General features: G+C 49.1%; 1 protein-coding gene across 1 annotated transcript in view; it reads left to right on the top strand.

The window, feature by feature from the left end:
* Nucleotides 1-287: 287 nt before the first annotated feature.
* LOC139262465 (carboxy-terminal kinesin 2-like) overlaps nt 288-22,105 on the top strand; it is a 70,024-nt gene continuing 48,206 nt past the window's right edge. The window contains exon 1 of the mRNA XM_070877651.1: nt 288-468. Coding sequence (XP_070733752.1) covers nt 288-468 — 181 coding nt within the window. The remainder of the gene's footprint in view (nt 469-22,105) is intronic.

Below are 22,105 nucleotides of genomic sequence, written 5' to 3' on the forward strand. Positions count from 1 at the left end.
ATATCGGTTGTTGGTAGTGCGGATGTAAGTGTATCACATGATGGCGTGGTACACAATTTACTATTGTGGATTGTTTCAGGTGATGGACCAACGCGATTTGGAAGAAGATGGATGGGGAAGATTCATTGGAACTGGGAAGACTTCATCCCTCCAGCAATCGACGTCCTCCGTGCTCAGAGGCAGTGCAAGCCCCCATCTTCGGTTGGACCAGACACCGGAGAGCAGATCCGCGCAGCCCCCGAGGCACAGACTGCTCATCACGACTGCGTGGCGATGATCTGGCCGAGATGACCCTAACGCAGTTTCAGTGGCAGGACTCCTGGGGAGGAAGATTGGATCCGAGGGCGCCTTCCCAGCTTCAGTGGCAGAATCCCTGGGCAGTCAACATCATGGACAGGGAAAAGGTGGTGTCTAAGCCACGAGGTGCAGCGTTAATGGAGCTGGTTCCACGCAAGGAAGACAATTGGGGTAAAAGTAGTAAGGCCATTTTAAAGGAGGCCAGCAACACGCCATTTTTGAATGAACTGCTTGAAATTGGTAACCAATGTAAAAGTCCAGCTGTAACGAGCAAAATGTTGTTGAGCGATGTCGGGTGCAAATTGCAATCAGCCAATGTAGCGGGCGAACACCTAATGGTCGTTTACAGATCCAGTGGGCTACCCAATGCTGTAGCGTGCATCCCTGGGACCAGAACGATGTATTATAAAGTGTCCCCACAGCTGACAGAAGTAGACAAGCCGCAGAGTAAACGATCCCCGGAGAGCAGAGACACCGATAGCGATACACTGCCTTAGATCGGTTTAACATTGCAGGCACCCAATGGCATGAACCGCCACAGGCCAGAAACAGTAAACTGCGCCTATGCTCACAGTCGGCTACCGTCGCCCACCACCCGGGTGGAAAAGGCGCAGCCCACAAACCCACTCGCCACCACGGAATGCCCAAGAGCGAAGGGTCACCAGCAACGGCTCCTCTGAACGGGACCTGGATCAGCCAGGTGCCCTCAAGGAAAGCAAGTCAGCAGTCCCCTGCGAACTGTTAGACAAGACGAGGCTGCCCCTTAGACAAAACGCTCACTCGCTCAGACTGCTTTCCAGGGAGCAGCAGCGACACTGTGCAAGCGAAAAGGACAGGGAGGTCACAGACACATCAGCTGTCTTTGAGCCTGCCCGACACTAGGAGTAGCGGCAAGAGCCCTGAGCTTCGAAAACTCGAGCAAAATGAGCTCGCCTCGCCCACAGATCCACTAGCATGGGGCGCTGCGCCGCCACCAGACGACCCGGTTCTCATCCGGCTGTGCTGGAACTAGACTGTCCTTGTGTACCTGTACTGATATACCTGTACTGATCATGTAAATATATCATACAAAAAAAAACGCAACTGTAATCCACCCAACAAATGTACCAAGATGTAAATGTAAAATCCATGTGATGAACTTGAATGTAACTTGCATATAATGGGCCATTAGCATGATCTGTGTGTGTGTGTGTGTGGGGGGGGGGGGGGGGGGCGGCGGTGGTGGGGAGAATGTAGTCGTCATGGACTCACAACCAGAAATCACTGGAACCTCCACTGGCAACAAATCTCACTACCAAGCTAGAAGTGACCCTCCAATGGTCAACCAGAAAGAGCAAAGCCCAGGTCACCGTCAATGTACGAGTCAATTTGCATCAAAGACTTGGGGGGGCGGAAAGTGATATCATGTATGTAGATCATGTAAACTAACTGTATAGTCACATAAGGTGTGCCACCAGAAGGCACTGCGATGGGAGACCTGAGAGTCACCTGCATAGGTGTGCAGGGCCCAGTATAAAAGGCTGCCCACCATGCTTGTGCCTCACTCTGGAGTTACAATAAATGGGACTAAGGTCACAACAGCTCAAGTACAATACTAGACCTCGTGGAGTCATTCATAAAAGTATTAAAGACATAACAGCCACATTACAATTTATGGTGCCAGATGTTAAGTACTGTGTTAGTTAGATTGTTACTTAGTTAGAGTCTTCTTTGCCGAGTGGCACAGAGGTAACCCATTTCTTCCCTTGCTGTCTGTTCAGAACAAGATATCATCTTGCCTTACATTCAGCAGATTGTGGTTCTCTACAGTTGATATTTATATTTGCAAGTCTGTAAGAGACTCGTCTTCTTCCTGGACTGTTTCAGTAACAACAAACATTTTTACGTGAACAACTCATTAGCCTGACTCACAGCCCCCTATCAGAAGGACCGGTGGCCTGCCTCTGGTCTGGCTCTTAGCTTTTGACCTGTCTGGCTTGGGTGATCCGACCAGGAGTTACACTCCTGCTAGCATAGCTTTCAGTGTCATAGGGGCACACAAGCTTTCCCACCATGTTAAGCTGCAGTTCCTAGAGAAGACAGTGTTAGGGGCAACCTGGTGATATATTGAGAGCAGGGGGAAAAGAGAAAAATTGCACCAAAAAGAATGTGCTTATGATGTTGTAACCATAGTAACCAGAGGAAATTTTCAATGGGTTGATATGTTAATATCCTACACCTTGGGGCAGTACAGGTTTACAGCTGTCATTTTACTTTGCCCTCAACTATTTTATCTTCTTTCCTAAAGGCACTGACTCCTTTCTGGGGTTCCACGTGCTCTTTGGTATCTCACCCACGTGGCCACTATTCAAGTGTGAGCCTTGACAGTGAGTGCCTGTAGGCTATATGACCATTGGTGGATTCAGAGCCAACCCAGCATTTTGGAAAGTGATCAAGAGCTGAATTTCTCTTCCCGAACCCAGGTGTTGTGGTTAATAACAGTGCCCCCACCACCTCTCTAATTAAGATCATTCACTCAGTACAGGACACAGATTAGACCTACAACCTCCACTTTCAATACAGCCCAGCTAGTCTCAGAACCAATGAGGTAGAAGCTGTGATTTTTTTTCAAAGTGTTTAATTCCCGTGTCTTGGCTGGGAGGGGCTGAGTGCAGGAAAAGGAATTGCAAAGGACAAGTCATTCCACATCGCAGCTACACACCTGTTAACGGCTGTCTCCTGCATGGGATATCCTTGACCTAAGTGCAGTTTCCTGGCCCACCCACTTGGAATGATGTTCAAAGTGGGATGACCCAAGGGCAAACATTTTAGGATTCGGTTCAGCACAAATTCAAGAGTTTAATTTTAATTGTGTGCTATTAAAGCTCAGTTGTAAACCAATTTCTCCTGTGGATTTTGTTTACTTTCTGAGGGAAAATCAAATGGATAATTCCATAATCTGGCACTCTTGGCCTTACAATTTCCCAATGCATCTCCCTGTGATCGCAAGCGCAGGGCATTTCTGAGCCTTAAACAACAACCCAACTCGGGAGCAGCAAGGCAGCATTACAGACAGCTTAAGGCTGAGGTTCAACAAAAAACCCGGGACCTAAAGAACAGGTGGTGGATGGAGAAAGCAAAGGAGATACAGCAGCTGGCCGACAGCCATGATGTGCGAGGATTCTTCATCACAGTCAAGGCCACCTACGGTCCAAACACCCAAGGCCCTACCCCACTGCTGACCAAGAACGGGGAAACACTCATCGAGGCAGTCAGGACCCGCTGAAAGGAGCACTTCAAAGATCTCCTCAATCGAGACTCTGCCTTTGACTTGAATGTTCTCGACTCCATCCCGCAGCATGCTACCCACCACCACCTCAGTAAAACCCCAGCACTGCACGAGGTTAAAAAAAGCCATAAGACACCTTAAGAACAAGGCTATGGGAGCGGATGGAATCCCCGCTGAGGCACTGAAGGATGGTGGAGAGGTAATGTTGGCACCTCTCTCATCTCTCTCATCTGGAGGGAGGAGAGCATGCTGGGAGATCTTAGTGATGCAGTGATCATGACCATCTTTAAAAAGGGGACAAGCCCGACTGCAGCAACTACAGAGGACTCTCCCTGTTATCAGCCACTGGGAAAGTCGTCGCTAGAGTTCTCCTCAACCGTCTTCTCCCAGTGGGTGAGGAGCTCCTCCCGGAGTCACAGTGCAGATTTCGTCCCCTACGGGGCACAACGGACATGATTTTTACAGCGCGACAGCCCTTATACATGGCCTTCTTCGACCTTACAAAGGCCTTTGACACTGTCAACCACGAGGGTCTATGCAGTGTCCTCCTCCGTTTCGGATCCCCCCTAAAGTTCGTCAGCATCCTCCACCTGCTCCATGACGACATGCAGGCCGTGATCCTTACCAATGGATCCATTACAGACCCAATCCACATCCGGACTGGGGTCAAACAGGGCTGCGTCATCGGCCCAACCCTCTTCTCAATCTTCCTTCGCTGCCATGCTCCACCTCACAGTCAACAAGCTTCCCGCTGGAGTGGAACTAAACTACAGAACCAGTGGGAACCTGTTCAACCTTCGTCGTCTCCAGGCCAGGTCCAAGACCACCCCAATCTCTGTCATCAAGCTATAGTATGCGGACGACGCCTGCATCTGCACACATACAGAGGCTGAACTCCAAGTCATAGTCAACATATTTACTGAGGTGTACGAAAGCATGGGCCTTACGCAAAACATCCGTAAGACAAAGGTCCTCCACCAGCACTGCTCCCCTGTCATAAAGATCCACAGCATGGCCCTGGACAACGTGGACCATTTCCCATACTTCGGGAGCCTCTTATCAACAAGAGCAGACAGTGACGACGAGATTCAACACTGCCTCCAGTGCGCCAGTGCAGCCTTCGGCCGCCTGAAGAAAAGAGTGTTTGAAGACCAGGCCCTAAATCTTCCACCAATCTCATGGTCTACAGGACTGTAGTAATACCCGCCCTCTTGTATGGCTCAGAGACATGGACCATGTACAGTAGACAAGGCTACGGATGCGGGCGGAATCCCTGCTGAGGCACTGAAGTATAGCGGAGAGGCACTGATGGCGTGAATACTCAACCTCATCTCTCTCATCTGGAGGGAGGAGAGCATGCCGGGGGATCTCAGAGATGCAGTAATTGTGACCATCTTTAAAAAAGGGGATAAGACCGACTGCAGCAACTACAGAGGAATCTCCCTGCTATCAGCCACTGGGAAAGTCGTCGCTAGAGTCCTCCTCAACCATCTTCTTCCTGTGGCCGAGGAGCTCCTCCCGGAGTCAAAGTGCGGATTTCGTCCCCTACGGGGCACAACGGACATGATTTTTGCAGCGCAACAGCTACAGGAAAAATGCAGGGAATAGCGCCCGCCCTTATACATGGCCTTCTTCGACCTTACAAAGGCCTTTGACACTGTCAACCGCGAGGATCTATAGAGCGTCCTCCTCCATTTCGGATGCCCCCAAAAGTTCGGCACCATCCTCCGCCTGCTCCACAATGACATTCAGGCCGTGATCCTTACCAACGATCCATCACAGACCCAATTCACATCCGGACCAGGGTCAAACAGGGCTACGTCATTGCCCCAACCATCTTCTCAATCTTTCTCGCCGCCATGCACCACTTCACAGTCAACAAGCTCCCCGCTGGAGTGGAATTAAACTACAGAACCAGTGGGAACCTGTTCAACCTGCGCCGTCTCCAGGCCAGATCCAAGACCAACCTAACCTCTGTCGTCGAGCTACAGAACTCGGACGACACCTTCATCTGCGCACATACAGAGGCTGAAATCCAGGACATAGTCGACATATTTACTGAGGCATACGAAAGCATGGGCCTTACGCTAAACATTCGAAAGACAAAGGTCCTCCACCAGCTTGTCCTCACTGCACAGCACTGCCCCCCAGTTATCAAGATTCATGGTGTGGCCCTGGACACCGTGGACCACTTCCCATATCTCGGGAGCCACCTATGAACAAGAGCAGGCATCGACGACGAGATCCAACACCGCCTCCAGTGTGCCAGTGCAGCCGTCGGCCGACTGAGGAAAAGAGTGTTTGAAGACCAGGCCCTCAAAACTGCCAGGGCTGTAGTAATACCTGCCCTCCTGTATGGCTCAGAGATATGGACCATGTACAGTAGACACCTCAAGTTGCTGGAGAAATATCACCAACAATGTCTCCGCAAGATCCTACAAATCCCCTGGGAGGTCAGGCACACCAACTTCAGCGTCCTCATTCAGGTTAACATCTCCAGCATTGAAGCACTGACCACACTCAATCAGTTCCGCTGGGCAGGCCACATAGTCCACATGCCAGACACGAGGCTCCCAAAGCAACTGCTCTACTCTGAGCTCCTTCACGGCAAATGAGCCAAAGGTGGGCAGCGGAAACATTACAAGGACACACTCAAAGCCTTCCTGATAAAGTGCGACATCCCCACTGACACATGGGAGTCCCTGGCCCAAGACCGCCCTAAGTGGAGGAAGTGCATCCGAGAGGGCACTGAGCATCTCGAGTCTCAACGCCGAGAGCATGCAGAAATCAAGTGCAGACAGCGGAAAGAGCGTGCGGCAAACCAGTCCCACCCACCCCTTCCCTCAACGACTATCCCACCTGTGAGAGTCTGTGGCTCTCGTATTGGACTGCTCAGCCACCAAAGAACTCCCTTTTGGAGTAGAAGCAAGTCTTCCTCGATTCCAATGGAATGCCTATGATGATGATGATGCATCTCCATGTGAGTGACGTTCCCCACTGACAACATCAGATTGTGGAATCACCCCTTAGATTCCAATTAAGGTTAGAATTATTGCTTGGAATAAGATATAGATGCAGTTATAGGCTAGGCAAGGAGGTTTTTTTTGTTGATCTGTAACAATGATCTTTTAAATTTATTTAATGACAAACTTTCATTAATGTAGCATTTTGGCAAAAATGCACATTCATTACATTGGGCTAGATTTTCCATTATTTTTGCATGCATAATGCCCATTTATCGTACATTTTAACGCTGAAATGATGTGTAACGCCCAGATATCGCCCATTTAGCCACAAAATGGAACCAGACGCCCATTTCTCAGTCAATTATCGCCGAGCATTACTTTCCGTATTTGTGTAATGTCGAGAAAAAAAAAATACTGCCCGCCCACTTTTTTTGGGTGGAATCATCAGGATGGGCGATCCCAACGCCCATAATATCGCCCAGCGTTACTTTCGGCACGTAATTAATGCAGAGATTTAATAATACCGCCCGGCCACTGTTTTTTGTTGTAACGATCAAATTTGCCGAAACTAACGCTCAGTATATCGCCCATCCTTATTTTCGGCACCTCACACACATCTCACCCACAATATCGCTTGCCGAAAAAACCGCTGGGAAAAAGTGGAACTAACCAGAACTACTCACAGCTCTAAATCACATGTCACATCATTTAAAAGGTTGCTCTGCTGCAACCTTGGGGGAGTTTGGATGTACTCTGGAGGTCTTTGGAGGTGATGTGAAAATCTGAAAAAACATCTTATCATACTGTGGACGATTGGAATTTAATAGGTGCCTTAGTGGGGACATTCATTCTTTGTGAACAATCAGTGGCAAACAGATAGCTATTGGAATGGGGTCTGTCCTTTCTCACCCTCTATTGATGACCACATACCTGCTGCAGACTCGAGATGGCAGAAGGTACGTTCGACAGCATCATGTGCCCAATGTAAGACGTGACAGACTGATGAGGCGGACCAGATGTTACACCCCCCCGCAAGTACAGGGAGAAGCAATCTTACCTCAACTTGTCCGACACCACCTGCCTTTGGAGACTGCGCTTCCACAAAGAGGTTATCAGTGAGAATGCCAGCTCATCAGGGGAGATCTGCAGCCTGCCAGCATCATCAGGACAGTACTGTTCGTCGAGGTCAAAGTTACCACGGCTCTGTCGTTCTATGCGTCGAGTTCTTTTCAGGCCTCAGCTGGCGATATTTGCAGTATGTCTCAGCATGCCACACATTGCTGCATTAGACAGGTAACTGAAGCCCTGTACGCACACAGGATGGACTTTATCATCTTCTCTATGACCAGGGAGGCTCAGACTGAGAGGGCTTTAGGATTCTACTGAATTGCTAATTTCCCCAAGGTGCAGGGAGCAATAGACTGTACACACATTGTGATGCGGGCACCTTTTCAGGATGCAGAGGTTTTCAGGAACCGCAAGGGATTCCACTCCCTGAATGTGCAACTCGTTGTCGACTACCAGCAAATTATTATGACAGTGAATGCTAAGTTTCCGGGCAGCATCTATGATGCTCACATCCTGCGTGAGAGCACTGTATCTGACTTGTTTAACAATCAGCCACAAGGTCAATGCTGGATGCTTGGTGACAAAGGGTATGGCCTGGCTGATGACCTTGCTGCGTGACACCCATGCAGAAGCTGAGAAGCTATACAACGAGAGCCACGGACCCAGTCGCAATATCGTGGTGAAAACCATTGGAGTGCTTAAGCAGCGCTTTAGATGCCTGGACCACTCAGGAGGCGAGCTCCAATACCACCCTGAGCAGGTAGCTCAATTCGTGGTGGTGTGCTCCATGCTGCACAACTTGGCTATCAGGAGGGAACAAGAATTGCCAGAAGGGTGTGATGGTCCACCTCAGGAGAGAGAGGAAGAGGAGGATGAGGAGGTGGATGCTGACCTCAGGCCACATAATCAGGCTGACCCTGAAGCCATGCCCCCGCCCCCCTGTAGACTGCAGGATAGGGCCCATGGTGGCATCATAGCTGCAAGGCTCTTACGTCAGGAGCTTATAAATGAGCGATTTGCCTGAAAGAACATTGATGGTATTTACAAAGCTGCAACACTGCTGGGTATGCAGGTCATACATCAATGGTGTGCATCACCTTGGTGACAGTTAAAGTTTAAGTTGATTGAAGTTGTGTAATTATATCCTTTGATGTTAAGAAATCACCAGTGTGTAACGGTGCAGCTATCTGAGCTAATGTGCAACAAGGTTATGTGAAATAAAAAACATTTGAACTGACCATTTGTCTGAAATCATAAGTATATCTGTAAAAACCAACCATTCCCCCCCCCCACCCCCTGCTCCTGTTTCTCATCCCCACCTCTACCCTTTCCCCTTCCCCTCCTGACTCCAAGCCACCTGACCGAGGAGCTCCTCAGGCACTGCTTCATTGCGGGGGGGATGACGGCAGAACCGCTACTTGGACGAATACGGGAGAGGACATTCCCGAGGTGGGAACGTGATCTGAGCCAGAAGCAAGATGTTGCTCCTGGTTCTCATGTGTCGTTGGCAATGGGGTGCAGTGCCGCGCTCCGGGACAACTGGTAGCCCTCTACCACCAGTGTTCCTGGCTAACAGCTGCAGGGCCTCCTCCATTCCTTCCATGTTATATATTATTTGTTGGACAAAAACTCGGTGCCAACTATGTTCTTGGTGCTTAGTAGGCTTTTTGCTGCTGGTGAATCTCCCTCGTGCCTCCCACAACAGCCAAACAAGCACACACCACACCGACACACTCTTTCAGTCCTTCTCTGCTCCCTCTCGCTCTGTCTCCTCTACTGCGCATGGAATGATGACCCCTGACCGCCTGAATTGCGGGAAACGAGCATTGCCATGCCGTTGCTAAGGATGGCAACACTTTACGGCAGAAGGTCAGAGATTTAATGCTAACGCCCATTTCAGATCGCTTGCAGTAATGCCCAATTTTTAAAATGGAGACTAGGGGCTTTGAAAATGGGCGACAAGCCGGCGATCTGAAAACTCATTTTTACCGCCCAAGCCGGAAATACCGTCCATTTTTGGGCGAGCTGCACAAAAGTGTAAAATCTAGCCGATTGTGCTGCAGTGCAAGGAAGTCCCGGATCCTGTGCTTTGGGGCTACACAATGCAATACTTCAATAATTTACCATACAATATTCCATAGAGCCGATTCCCTGACCCAGTGCTCCTGAGGAGTGTCACTCACAGGGACAGTGGGGGCGGGGGAGGGGGAATGGCGGGGGTGGGGGGGTGGTAGGTGAGACTGCTAGAAAATCGCAGACCCACAGGCTGTGACCTTTGGCCTGCAATTTACCAATCAGTGCTCCCTGGCACCATTCTACGCTGCGAGTAACTGCTCGAAGAATCAACCCTTACATTTCCTCCTCTCTTCATTGACTCCCTCTCTGGGGTGCAGTTCTACAGTTACCTGTTATTATTTGGTACCTCATCTGTAATGTCCTTACACAGAACTATAAATTCACACGAGGCACATTCTGCAGACAAGGTCACTCTGTGACCTGAACCTTTATTTACAGGACCAAGAAGTGATTACCCTGCTTGGGACCTCCCTTTATATACCTGGATAACCAGGTGAGGCGTGTCTCCCACAAGTTCACCCCCTATGGTCAAGGTGTGCATTTCTTAGGTGTATATAGTATGCAGTGTTGTTATGAAAGTTACAGTTACATGAAGGTTACATACATGACATCACCTCTCCCCCAACGTCTTATGGGGTCAAAGATTAAGTCTTTCAGGCGGTCGACGCTCTCTCGTGGAGCACTGCAGTTGGGGCTCTGGTTGTTGAGCCTTGGCATGTCTCTGTCACCTGTGGTGATTCCGACTTGTCCGGGCTGACCGTAGGGACTGTGCATGCTGCTGAATGTTCTTGTTGCTCGTTCATTGGCGGTGGTGTGGGCAACATCTCATGATCTTCCTCAGGTTCCTCAGTGTCCATGCTGAACCTTTTTTTTTACTTGGTCCAGATGCTTGCGGCATATCTGTCCATTGTTAAGTCTGACCACTATGACCCTATTCCCCTCTTTGCCAATTACAGTACCCTCAAGCCACTTGGGCCCCAAAGCGTGATTAAGAACAAATACAGGGTCATCGATTTCTATACATCTCGCCTTGGAGTTATGGTCATGGCACTCATTTTGGGACTGGCGCTTGCCCTCAACAATGTCTGACAGGACAGGATGAATGAGGGACAGCTGAGTTTTAAGTGTACGTTTCATGAGTAGTTCCGCGGGCGGGACTCCCGTGAGCGAATGCGGTCGGGACCTAGAGGCCAGCAGGAGGCGCAATAGGTGGCATTGTAGGATGGCTCCTTGAATCCAGAGCATGCCCTGTCTTATGATTTGGACCGCACGTTCCGCCTTGCCATTGGAACCTGCTTGAACGGTGCCGTCCTGACATGTGTGGTGCCATTACCCGACATGAACTCCTGGAATTCATAGCTAGTGAAACACGGCTGTTGTTGCTAACCAAGATGTCCGGCAAACCGTGGGTCGCAAAGACCGCACGCAGACTCTCCACAGTGGTGGATGTCGTGCACGAATTCAATATAATGCACGCAATCCATTTCGAGTACGCATCAACAACAATGAGGAACATTTTTTCCATGAACGGGCCCGCATAGTCTACGTGAATACGTGACCATGGCCTGGTGGGCCAGGGCCACGGGCTGAGTGAGGCCTCCCTGGGGGCATTGCCCAGCTGGGCACACATCGTGCACCTGCGAACACAGTGTTCCAGGTCTGAGTCAATTCCTGGCCACCATACATGTGACCGGGCAATGGCCTTCATTAGCACGATGCCTGGGTGCTCGCTGTGGAGTTCCCTGATGAATGCTTCTCTTCCCTTCTGGGGCATGACTACCCGGCTGCCCCATAATAGGCAGTCGGCTCAGATGGAGAGCTCATCCATCCGTCTGTGAAACGGTCTGACCTCCTCGGGACATGCTGCGTGTGCAGGCGCCCAATCGCCAGTCAGGACACATTTCTTAATCAAGGATAGGAGGGGATCTCTGTTGGTCCAGATTTTGATTTGGCAGGCTGTGATGGGGGACCCTGCGCTGTCAAAGGCTTCAACGGCCATGATCATCTCAGCGCTTTGCTCCGCTGCCCCATCAGTGGTGGCTAGTGGAAGCCTGCTGAGCGCGTTAGCGCAATTTTCGGTGCCTGGCCGGTGCCATATGTTGTAGTCATACGCAGCCAGCGTGAGAGCCCATCGCTGTATGCGAGCTGATGCATTGGCATTGACAGCTTTGCTGTCTGACAACAGGGATGTTAACGGCTTGTTGTCCATTTCAAACTCGAACCTTCTGCCAAAAAGGTATTGGTACATCTTTTTCACCCCGTAGATACATGCGAGTGCTTCCTTTTCAACCATCCCATATCCCCGTTCTGCTTGGGAGAGCGACCTGGAGGCATAAGCCACAGGTTGGAGTTGGCCCTCATCATTACTCTGCTGCAACACGCACCCAACCCCATAAGATGATGCATCACATGTCAAAACCAATTTCTTACAGGGGTTGTACAGAGTCAACAGCTTATTAGAACAAAGCAGGTTCCGCGCCTGATTGAAAGCCCGTTCCTGACAGTCCTCCCAAAACCAATGACAACCCTTACACAGGAGCACATGTAGCGGCTCCAACAATGTGCTTAAGTTCGGCAGAAAGTTCTCGAAATAGTTCAAGAGTCCCAGAAATGAACGCAACTCCGATGTGTTGCCGGGCCTGGGCGCACGACGAATTGCCTCCGTTTTGGATTCAGTAGGCCGGATCCCATCTGCGGCAACCTTCCTGCCCAAAAACTGGGGCCAAAAACACACACTTGAACTTCTTTAGTCTGAGGCCTACCCAGTCCAGTCGGCGTAGCACCTCCTCCAGATTGCGGAGGTGTTCCTCGGTGTCTCGACCCGTGAAAAGGATGTCGTCTTGAAATACGATTGTTCCAGGGATGGATTTGAGCAGGCTTTCCATGTTCCTTTGAAAGATAGCGGCCGCTGATCGAATGCCAAACGGACACCTGTTGTAGACAAACAGCCCCTTGTGTGTGGTGATGGTGGTCAGTAGCTTGGATTCTTCGGCCAGTTCCTGGGTCATGTAGGCTGAAGTGAGTTCCAACTTGGTGAACAGCTTACCGCCTGCCAGCGTGGCAAAAAGATCCTCCGCTCTCGGAAACGGGTATTGGTCTTGCAGTGACACTCGGTTGATAGTGGCCTTGTAGTCGCCACAGATCCTGAATGAGCCATCCGTTTTTAGGACAGGGACGATGGGGCTTGCCCAGTCACTGAATTCAACGGGCGAAATTATGCCCTCTCTTAGCAACCTGTCCAACTCACTCTCAATTTTCTCCCACATCACATACGGCACAGCTCTGGCTTTATGGTGCACTGGTCTGGCATCCGGGGTGATGCGTATCACTACTTTGGTACCTTTGAAAGTCCCGACACCAGGTTGAAATAGTGATTTAAATTGCTGTTGGACCTGTGAGCATGAACTTCGCTCCACAGATGAAATGGCGTGCACATCCCCCCATTTCCTGTTTATCTCGGCTAGGCAGCTCCTCCCCAAAAGCGCGGGACCATTTCCCGGGACAACCCAGAGTGGCAGGCGGTTCTCTGATCCATTATGTGTGACCACCAACATTGCACTGCCGAGCACTGGGATGATCTCTTTGGTGTTCATCCGTAGTTGCGTGTTAATGCATTTTAGTTTGGGTCTGCTAGCTCTGAGTGGTCATAGTTTCTCAAACTGTTGGACACTCATAAGTGACTGGCTGGTCCCTGTGTCCAGCTCCATGCATACTGGGATACCGTTTAATAGGACTTTCATCATCATAGGTGGCGTTTTGGTATATGAGCTGTGGATGTTTGCCACATGAACCCGCTGAACTTCAGCGTCCATTGCTTTGTCTCAAGCATCAACCTGCCTTGCAGACCCCTCTTCTGGTTCAACTGCCTCATAAAATAGCCTGCACATTCTGGCTAAATGTCCACTGAAGTTACAATTTCTACAGATAAATTGTTGAAACCTACAAGTTTTTGCAGCATGTCTGCCCCCACATCTCCAGCATGAGCTGATAGCGTTGTGGACAAAAGGGCTGTTACCAGGCATTCCTCTCTGATTGTCTCTTTGATTACTCTTGAGCACTCTGTTAATGGGTGTCAATGGCCCCATCCCGTGACGCATTGTCCACCGTGATGGTGTAAATGTCCGTTCAACCTGCCATTGTCTCTGTTGAGAATCTACTCTAGAGTCTGTTGCTGCCTGAGTGGTGTTGAATTGCCCTTGCCTGCCTGCGGGGTTCTGAGTCATGTTTACAATGTTAACTCCCTGATCCATCGCCACATTGGAAGCAGAGTTGCGCGCGTATATTATCTTGGTTTCCTCCTCCCCCGCCATGAAGGTTTGAGCCATCAATGCCGACGCTTCCAAGGTCAAGTTCTTGGTCTCAATTAGCTTTCTGAAAATCCCGGCATGACCAATGTGCTCAATAAAGAAATCCCTTAACATCTCCCCCCTGCAGGTGCCTGTGAACTTACAGAGGCTAGCCAAACGCCGAAGGTCCGCAACGAAGTCCGGTATGCTCTGTCCTTCCCGACGTCAGTGTGTATAGCATCGGTGTCGGGCCATGTGTATACTGCTTGCCGGTTTGAGGTTCTCACCGATCAGTTTGCTGAGCTCTTCAAAGGTTTTGTCCGCCGGCTTCTCGGGTGTGAGCAGGTCTTTCATCAGCGCATATGTCTTAGGTCCACAGCTGGTCAGTAGATGCGTCCTTCGCTTGTCAGCCGCTGCATCTCCCAGCCAGTCCTTCATGACAAAGTTCTGCTGGAGTCTCTCAACTAAATCGTCCCAGTCCAGTCCTCACCAACACAGTACCGTTACTCTGTGCTACCGGTGGCCATTCTCGTGAGTCGTTGATTCCCGTTTCTCATCGCCAAATGTAATGTCCTTACACACTACTATAAATTCACACAAGGCACATTCTGCAGACAAGGTCACTCTGTGACCTGAACCTTTATTTACAGGACCAAGAAGTGATGACCCTGCGTGGGATCTCCCTTTTATATACCTGGATGATCGGGTGAGGAGTGTCTCCCACAAGTTCATCCCCTGTGGTCAAGGTGTGCATTTCTTAGGTGTATACAGTATGCAGTGTTGTTACGAAGGTTACAGTTACATGAAGGTTACATACATGACATCATCCAAGTGGCTATTCTTCTTGTGCAATGTTTGCCATTACACTGGAAAGTTATCTGATCGTGGAGGACATCGTAGCTGAGCCTGAATCTGTCCTCAATGGGCGTCCATTGACGCACCTTTCCAGTATGGGTTATTATGTAGCAACCAGGAGGAGGGGCTTCTGATCGATTTTTCCGTTCACTGAAGCAGAGGTGCTGTCTTCCTACCACTTTCCCAGTTAAGATCAGCTAACTCCGACCAGACTGCTGAACTTTATCCTTAGCCTCTTCTGGCTAATATCAAGGTTCCAATGAACATCCTTCCGGTTCTGCCATGGAGCTTGTTACAGATGTTGAGAGCTATTGTCTACAGAGATTGTTTTTAACTGTCTTCTGCAAGGTAGTCAATATATTCCTTATAAGCTCATTTTCCACATTATCTGTTGTTATGAATATCCTGGCATCATCATGTGGTCTTCCTGGCCAACAACAAACCAGATATTACAATTGTAAATTTGCTCCACATGTTGCTTGGACACTTATTGAATGATATGGTGGATAAATACAGTATGGCATGGAATCTCAACAAATTAGGACATGAATGTCTGTACAATCAAAAACTCCTGGGACAGCAGACAAACAACAGTTTGTGAAAAGTTGCTACTTTACATCCATTGCTTCCTTCCCACAGCCTAATCATGAACACTTTTTGGACAATGATTTTGTTAAGGCAACAAATTAGTTGCCACGCTTCAGTTTTTAAGAAACATTGGGCCCAAGTTTTGGGCCACGCCTAAAACGGCGCAGCCCGGACCTGGACGCTTGTTTTTCGCGCCACAAAGTGCGTCTAAACCACCCCCCTCCTCCCCCTCTCCCCTCCCTTCTCCTCCACGCCCCTCCTTCTCCTCCCCCCCTTCTCCTCCACCTCCTCCCCCCTCCCCTCTCCTCTCCTCCCCCTCCCCTCTCCCCCTCCTCCTACCCCCCTCCCCCACCCCCCTCTACCTCCCTCCTCCCCTTCTCCCCTCCCACCCCCCCTTCCCCCCCTCCCCCCCCTCCCCTCACTGTCAGAAACACAGACACTGACAGATAGAGAGTGAGAGACACACACACAGACAGACAGACAGAGAGATAGAGACACTGACAGAGACACACTGGGGGGGCCGTCCCAGCACTGGTGAAACACTGTCGCTGACAAGGACATCAGGCAGGCCATTTGTGGCAAACATGGCTCGAAGGCTTTCGATGGTGGCGGTGGACGTGCTTACAGACATTATTACACATTCAATCCATTTTGAATAAGCATCCACAACAACCAAGAACATTTTGCCTAGAAATGGGCCCGCAAAGTCAACGTGGATCCTAGACCATGATTTGGAGGACCACGACCACAAACTTAGCGGTGCCTCTCTGGGTGCATTGCTCAGTTGAGAGCAAGTGTTGCACTGGCGCACGCATGACTCTAAATCTGAGTCGATGCCGGGACACCACACATGGGATCTGGCTATGGCTTTCACCATTTCAATGCCTGGATGGGTGCTGTGTTGATTGTGTATGAACATTTCTGTGCCTTTCTTGGGCAAGACCACGCGATGACGACACATCGCAAGCTAGCACTAATCGTTATACAGAACAAGCAGTTTGTTTGAACGTAACAGATTTTTGACTTTCTCAAAGGCAGCCTCTTGTGAATTCCCCCATACCCAGTCATCTCCCTTGTGCAGTAGCACATGTAGGGGTTCTAGCAAGGGACTAAACCTGAGTAGGGAATTATCGAAATAGTTGAGGAGTCCCAGGAATGACCGCAGCTCCGTCACGTTCTGTGGTCTCGGCGCGTTCTTGATGGCCTCCGTCTTGGCATCGGTGGGTCTGATGCCGTCTGCTGTGATTCTTCTTCCCAAGAACTCGACCTTTGGCACCAGAAAAACACACTTTGAGCGTTTCAACCTGAGTCCCACGCGATCTAGCCAACTTAGAACCTCTTCCAGATTCTTCAAGTGTTCGATGGTGTCCCGACCTGTGATCAGTATGTCGTCCTGGAAAACCACGGTGTGTGGAACCGACTTTAGCAAGCTCTCCATGTTCCATTGGAAAATTGCCGCGGCCGAACGAATCCCAAACGGGCATCTGTTGTAGATGAACAGACCTTTGTGCATGTTGATGCAAGTGAGGCCTTTCGAAGATTCCTCCAGCCCCTGTGTCATGTAGGCCGAGGTCAGGTCGAACTTGATGAACGTCTTTCCTCCAGCCAGGGTTGCAAATAGGTCGTCTGCCTTGGGTAGCGGGTACTAGTCCTGTCACGAAAAACGGTTAACCGTTACTTTATAGTCCCCACAAATTCTGACCATGCTGTCACCTTTGACTATTGGGACAATCGGACTGGCCCACTCTGTTGAATTCCACCGGTGCGATGATGCCTTCTTGCTGCAGCCTGTCCAACTCAATTTCAACTTTCTCTCGCATCATATACGGGCCGCCTGTACCTTGTGGTGGATGGGTCATGTACCGGGAACCAAGTGGATCTGCACTTTCGCCCCCAAGAAACTTCCAATGCCTAGCTCGAACAACAATGGGAATCTGCTCAGAACCCGGGCACATGAGGTGTCGTCGACGGACGAAAGCACTCGGATGTCGTTCCAGTTGCAGCGGATTTTTCCCAGCCACCTTCTGCCGAACATTGTGGGGTCATCCCCTGGCACGATTCATAGTGGGAGTTCGTGCACTGTTCCACCATAGGAGACTTTTACTACTGCGCTGCCAATTACAGGGATCAGCTCTTTGGTGTAAGTTCTTAGCTTGGCGTGAATGAGGCTGAGCTTGGGCCTGTGTGCCTTGTTGTACCATAGCCTGTCGAAGGCCTTTTTGCTCATTATAAATTGACTCGCACCTGTGTCCAGTTCCATGGATACTGGAATTCCGTTTAGTTCAACTTTTAACATAATCAGTGGACATTTTGTGATGAAGGTGTGTACCCCGTACACTTCTGCGTCCTCGGTTTGAGTCTCTCGTTCAGCCTGATCCACCATGGATTGATCTTCCTCTGCAACGTAGTGGTTTGCAAGGTTTGCAGCTCACCTGCACATTCGCTGGAGGTGTCCCATTATTCTGCAGCCGTTGCACGCATAGTGTTTGAAGTGGCATTGATGGGTCCGATGATCACCTCTACAACGCTAACAAGATGTTGGATCATCTGAGGCCATGCAGCCGCTGGCGTGTACGTTCTGCCATGCATAATCCTGCTTGAAAATGACGTCACTTTATGCACAGTACTAGCCGAAACCTCTTTGTGCTGCGAAATTTGTTTGATGTTGTCGCTGGTGGACATAAATGCCTGGGCTTTCGTTATGGCTTTGCGCAGATTCGGTGTTTCAACAGTCAATAGTTTGCGAAGGATTACCTCATGGCCAATGCCAAGCACAAAAAAGTCTCAGCATTTGTTCAAGGAATCCATCGAATTTGCAATGTCCTGCAAGGCGCCTTAGTTCGGGACGTAGCTCGCCACCTCCGACCGCTGACACGTGTAGAACTGAAACCTCGCCATCAAAACGCTTTCCTTCGAATTTAGGTGCTCCCGGACTATCGTACACAGTTCTTCATAGGATTTGGTTGTTGGTTTCACTGGAGCTAGAAAATTCTTCATGAGACCATAGGCTGTTGCCTCACAGATTGTGAGGAGGATCGCCATTCATTTGGCAGCATTCTCGTCCCCTTCCAGCTCGTTGGCCACGAAGTATTGGTCGAGTCTTTCCACGAAGGCCTCCCAATTGTCCCCTTCTGAGAATTTCTCCAGGATAGAAACATATAAAATAGGTGCAGGAGTAGGCCATTCAGCCCTTCGAGCATGCACCGCCATTCAATGAGTTCATGGCTGAACATGCAACTTCAGTACCCCATTCTTGCTTTCTTGCCATACCCCTTGATCCCCCTAGTAGTAAGGACTACATCTAACTCCTTTTTGAATATATTTAGTGAATTGGCCTCAACAACTTTCTGTGGTAGAGAATTCCACAGGTTCACCACTCTCTGGGTGAAGAAGTTTCTCCTCATCTCGGTCGTAAATGGCTTACCCCTTATCCTTAGACTGTGACTTCAGGTTCTGGACTTCCCCAACATTGGGAACATTCTTCCTGCATCTAACCTCTCTTGGCCCATCAGAATTTTAAACGTTTCTATGAGATCCCCTCTCATTCTTCTGAACTCCAGTGAATACAAGCCCAGTTGATCCAGTCTTTCTTGATATGTCAGTACCGCCATCCCGGGAATTAGTCTGGTGAACCTTCGCTGCACTCCCTCAATAGCAAGAATGTCCTTCCTCAAGTTAGGAGACCAAAACTGTACACAATACTCCAGGTGTGGCCTCACCAAGGCCCTGTACAACTGTAGTAACACCTCCCTGCCCCTGTACTCAAATCCCCTCGTTATGAAAGCCAACATGCCATTTGCTTTCTTAACCGCCTGCTGTACCTGCATGCCAACCTTCAATGACTGATGTACCATGACACCCAGGTCTCGTTGCACCTCCCCTTTTCCTAATCTGTCACCATTCAGATAATAGTCTGTCTCTCTGTTTTTACCACCAAAGTGGATGACCTCACATTTATCCACATTATACTTCATCTGCCATGCATTTTCCCACTCACCTAACCTATCCAAGTCACTCTGCAGCCTCATAGCATCCTCCTCGCAGCTCACACTGCCACCCAACTTAGTGTCACCCGCAAATTTGGAGATACTATATTTAATCCCCTCGTCTAAATCATTAATGTACAATGTAAACAGCTGGGGTCCCAGCACAGAACCTTGCGGTACCCCACTAGTCACTGCCTGCCATTCTGAAAAGTACCCATTTACTCCTACTCTTTGCTTCCTATCTACCAACAGTTCTTTGTATTTTCACGCGGTTGTTCGTTACCTCATAAATTATTATGCTCATAATAAAGGATGAAACTGAGTACTGTATGCAATGAGTAAGTGTAACCTTAGCTCCTTTAATTGAACTGGTACAGTGTGGGAGGCCTGCTTATATACAATGCTCCCAAGGGATGCTGGGATCCCTTGGAACTCCAACAGGTAGACCCTCTGGTGGTGCTGTGATACAGGTTACCAAGGGTTATATACATAACAGGTTACATTGTTCAGTGTGTGATTCACACAGCCACATTGACATCAGTTAGATCCAATCTAATTTGGTCGATGATAACTATAAATGGCCTCAAGTGCATGGTTTCAAGTGGCAGTTTAATGGCTTCTAAGTTCCCGCCCAATTGGCAGCCATTATTTTTAACATTAATATTGATTGTGAATGACTTAATAAGAGCATTAACTCTTTGCAGAATTTGTCTCCAACATAGATTTATATCTGGTCGGTTACTGAATATTATAATCTTGTGGTTACTGCCAGTAATGAACCATGACGCTTGTGCAAAGTGGGTAACTTAACATCTACTGGTAAAATAATCTGCTACTACTTGCCACTTAGAACAATTCCAATTCATTAACTTTCACAAAATCTGTACCACTACCTGATATAATGCAGTTCTGGTCACCACATTGCGGGAAAGATGTGATTGCATTAGAGGGTACAGAGGAAATACATGAGGATGTTGCCAGGACTGGAGAACTTTAGCTATGAGGAAAGATTGGATAATCTGGGTTTGTTTACTTTGCAATGGAGGAGGCTGAGGGGAGAATTAATTGAAGTGTATAAAATTATGAGGGGCCTAGATAGAGTGGGCCTATTTCCCTTAGCAGAGAGGTCAATAACCAGGGTAGGCAGAGAGTTAAACTAAGTGGTAGAAGGATTAGAGGGGAGTGAAGGAGAACTGTTTTCACCTAAATGGTGGTAGGGGTCTGGAACTCACGGCCTGAAAGGGTGGTAGAGGCAGAAACCCTCATCACATTTGAAAAGAACTTGGATATGCACTTCAAGTGCCAGAACCTGCAGGGCTATGGACCAAGAGATGGAAAGTGGGATTAGGCTGGATAGCTTTTTTTCAGCCGGCACAGACACAATGGACTGAATGGCATAAATTTCTATGATTCTATGATTCTACTGAATTTTAGTGCATTGTATCATTAATGAGTAAATTAATGAGCATCTCTTCAATTAGTATTAAAGCGTTCATGAAAAGGGTGGGTATTCCCTGTTGACTATATCACTAGGTGCTTGAAAGTGAAGTCATTGCAGAAACATAATTGAAGACAGCCCTGGTAATAGAAAGGATGAGTCACCAGATGGTGTGACTAGGATTGACACATAGGAAGAGAAATCACTTCCTCAATATATCAGATTTCAGGACACTGCCATAGCATATGTTGTGGGCTCAAATTTGCCCAAGCCCGTTTTCTGGCTTATTGCCAGAGTTACGCGCGTTTTTCTAGGCCAGAAATGTGCCGGAAATAATTTGCTGAAGTTTCCACAATCTATAATTTGAATTTAGTGCCACGCAGCGTGTCCAGTCGCCTCAGAGGAGGGCTGAGGCGGGGAGGTGTGGAGCCTGCTGTCTGCGCCGAACAACGATGTCGCACCTCCGCGTATGCGCGGAAAAAGAAGTTGCATTTCTAATGCCGTTGCAATGGATTCGCATGCGCAATACAGCTCCGGATTGGCAATCAGCCATTTTTAAAGAGCCAGTCGTATGTGTGAGAAGGAGTGCTGTGTGAGACCATTGGAAAAATCGCAGCTGCAGCAGTACAAGATGCAATGCGGTGCAAGGACTAAGAATTTCTTACAGGAAGAAGTGGAGGCACTAGTTACTATGATTGAGAACAGATGGCAGGAGCTGGACACCAGCAGAGGTCACATAAAAGTTCCACCCAAAGAAATGAAGAAACGCTGGAACCAAGTTGCAGAAGGTTACTGTGCAATGGTGACCACCATGAGATCTGGAGGCCAGTGTAAAAAGTGTCAGGACCTTGGTCAAGTAGTTAGTATAAGTAATATTTTCATTTATTCAATGTAATTGCAATTGTAAATGTGACCATCTGTATGTCCCACCCAGCAGAGGAAGGTGGCACATAATAAAAGAGAAAGAACTCGAACTGGAGGAGGCCCGGCAAATATGCACCCACTGACACCCTTGGACGAAAGGGTTACTGCTTTGATGGGTCCTGCCTGGAGAAAAGTAATCACCATTGCACAAGCTGGGCCCACACTCGAGGGAGAGGGTAAGTCCTGCAAGTTCATTGTGGTTTTTCAAAACAGCCTGCTACCTGGCCTGCGATGAGCCTACTCATGCCACCCACCCTGCCAGCTCCTCTGCTGCCAACCATTTGACTGTTCTGTTATAGAAACATAGAAAATAGGTGCAGGAGTAGGCCGTTCGGCCCTTCGAGCCTGTACCA

Source organism: Pristiophorus japonicus, chromosome 4, assembly GCF_044704955.1.
Source record: "Pristiophorus japonicus isolate sPriJap1 chromosome 4, sPriJap1.hap1, whole genome shotgun sequence".
Taxonomy (NCBI): domain Eukaryota; kingdom Metazoa; phylum Chordata; class Chondrichthyes; family Pristiophoridae; genus Pristiophorus; species Pristiophorus japonicus.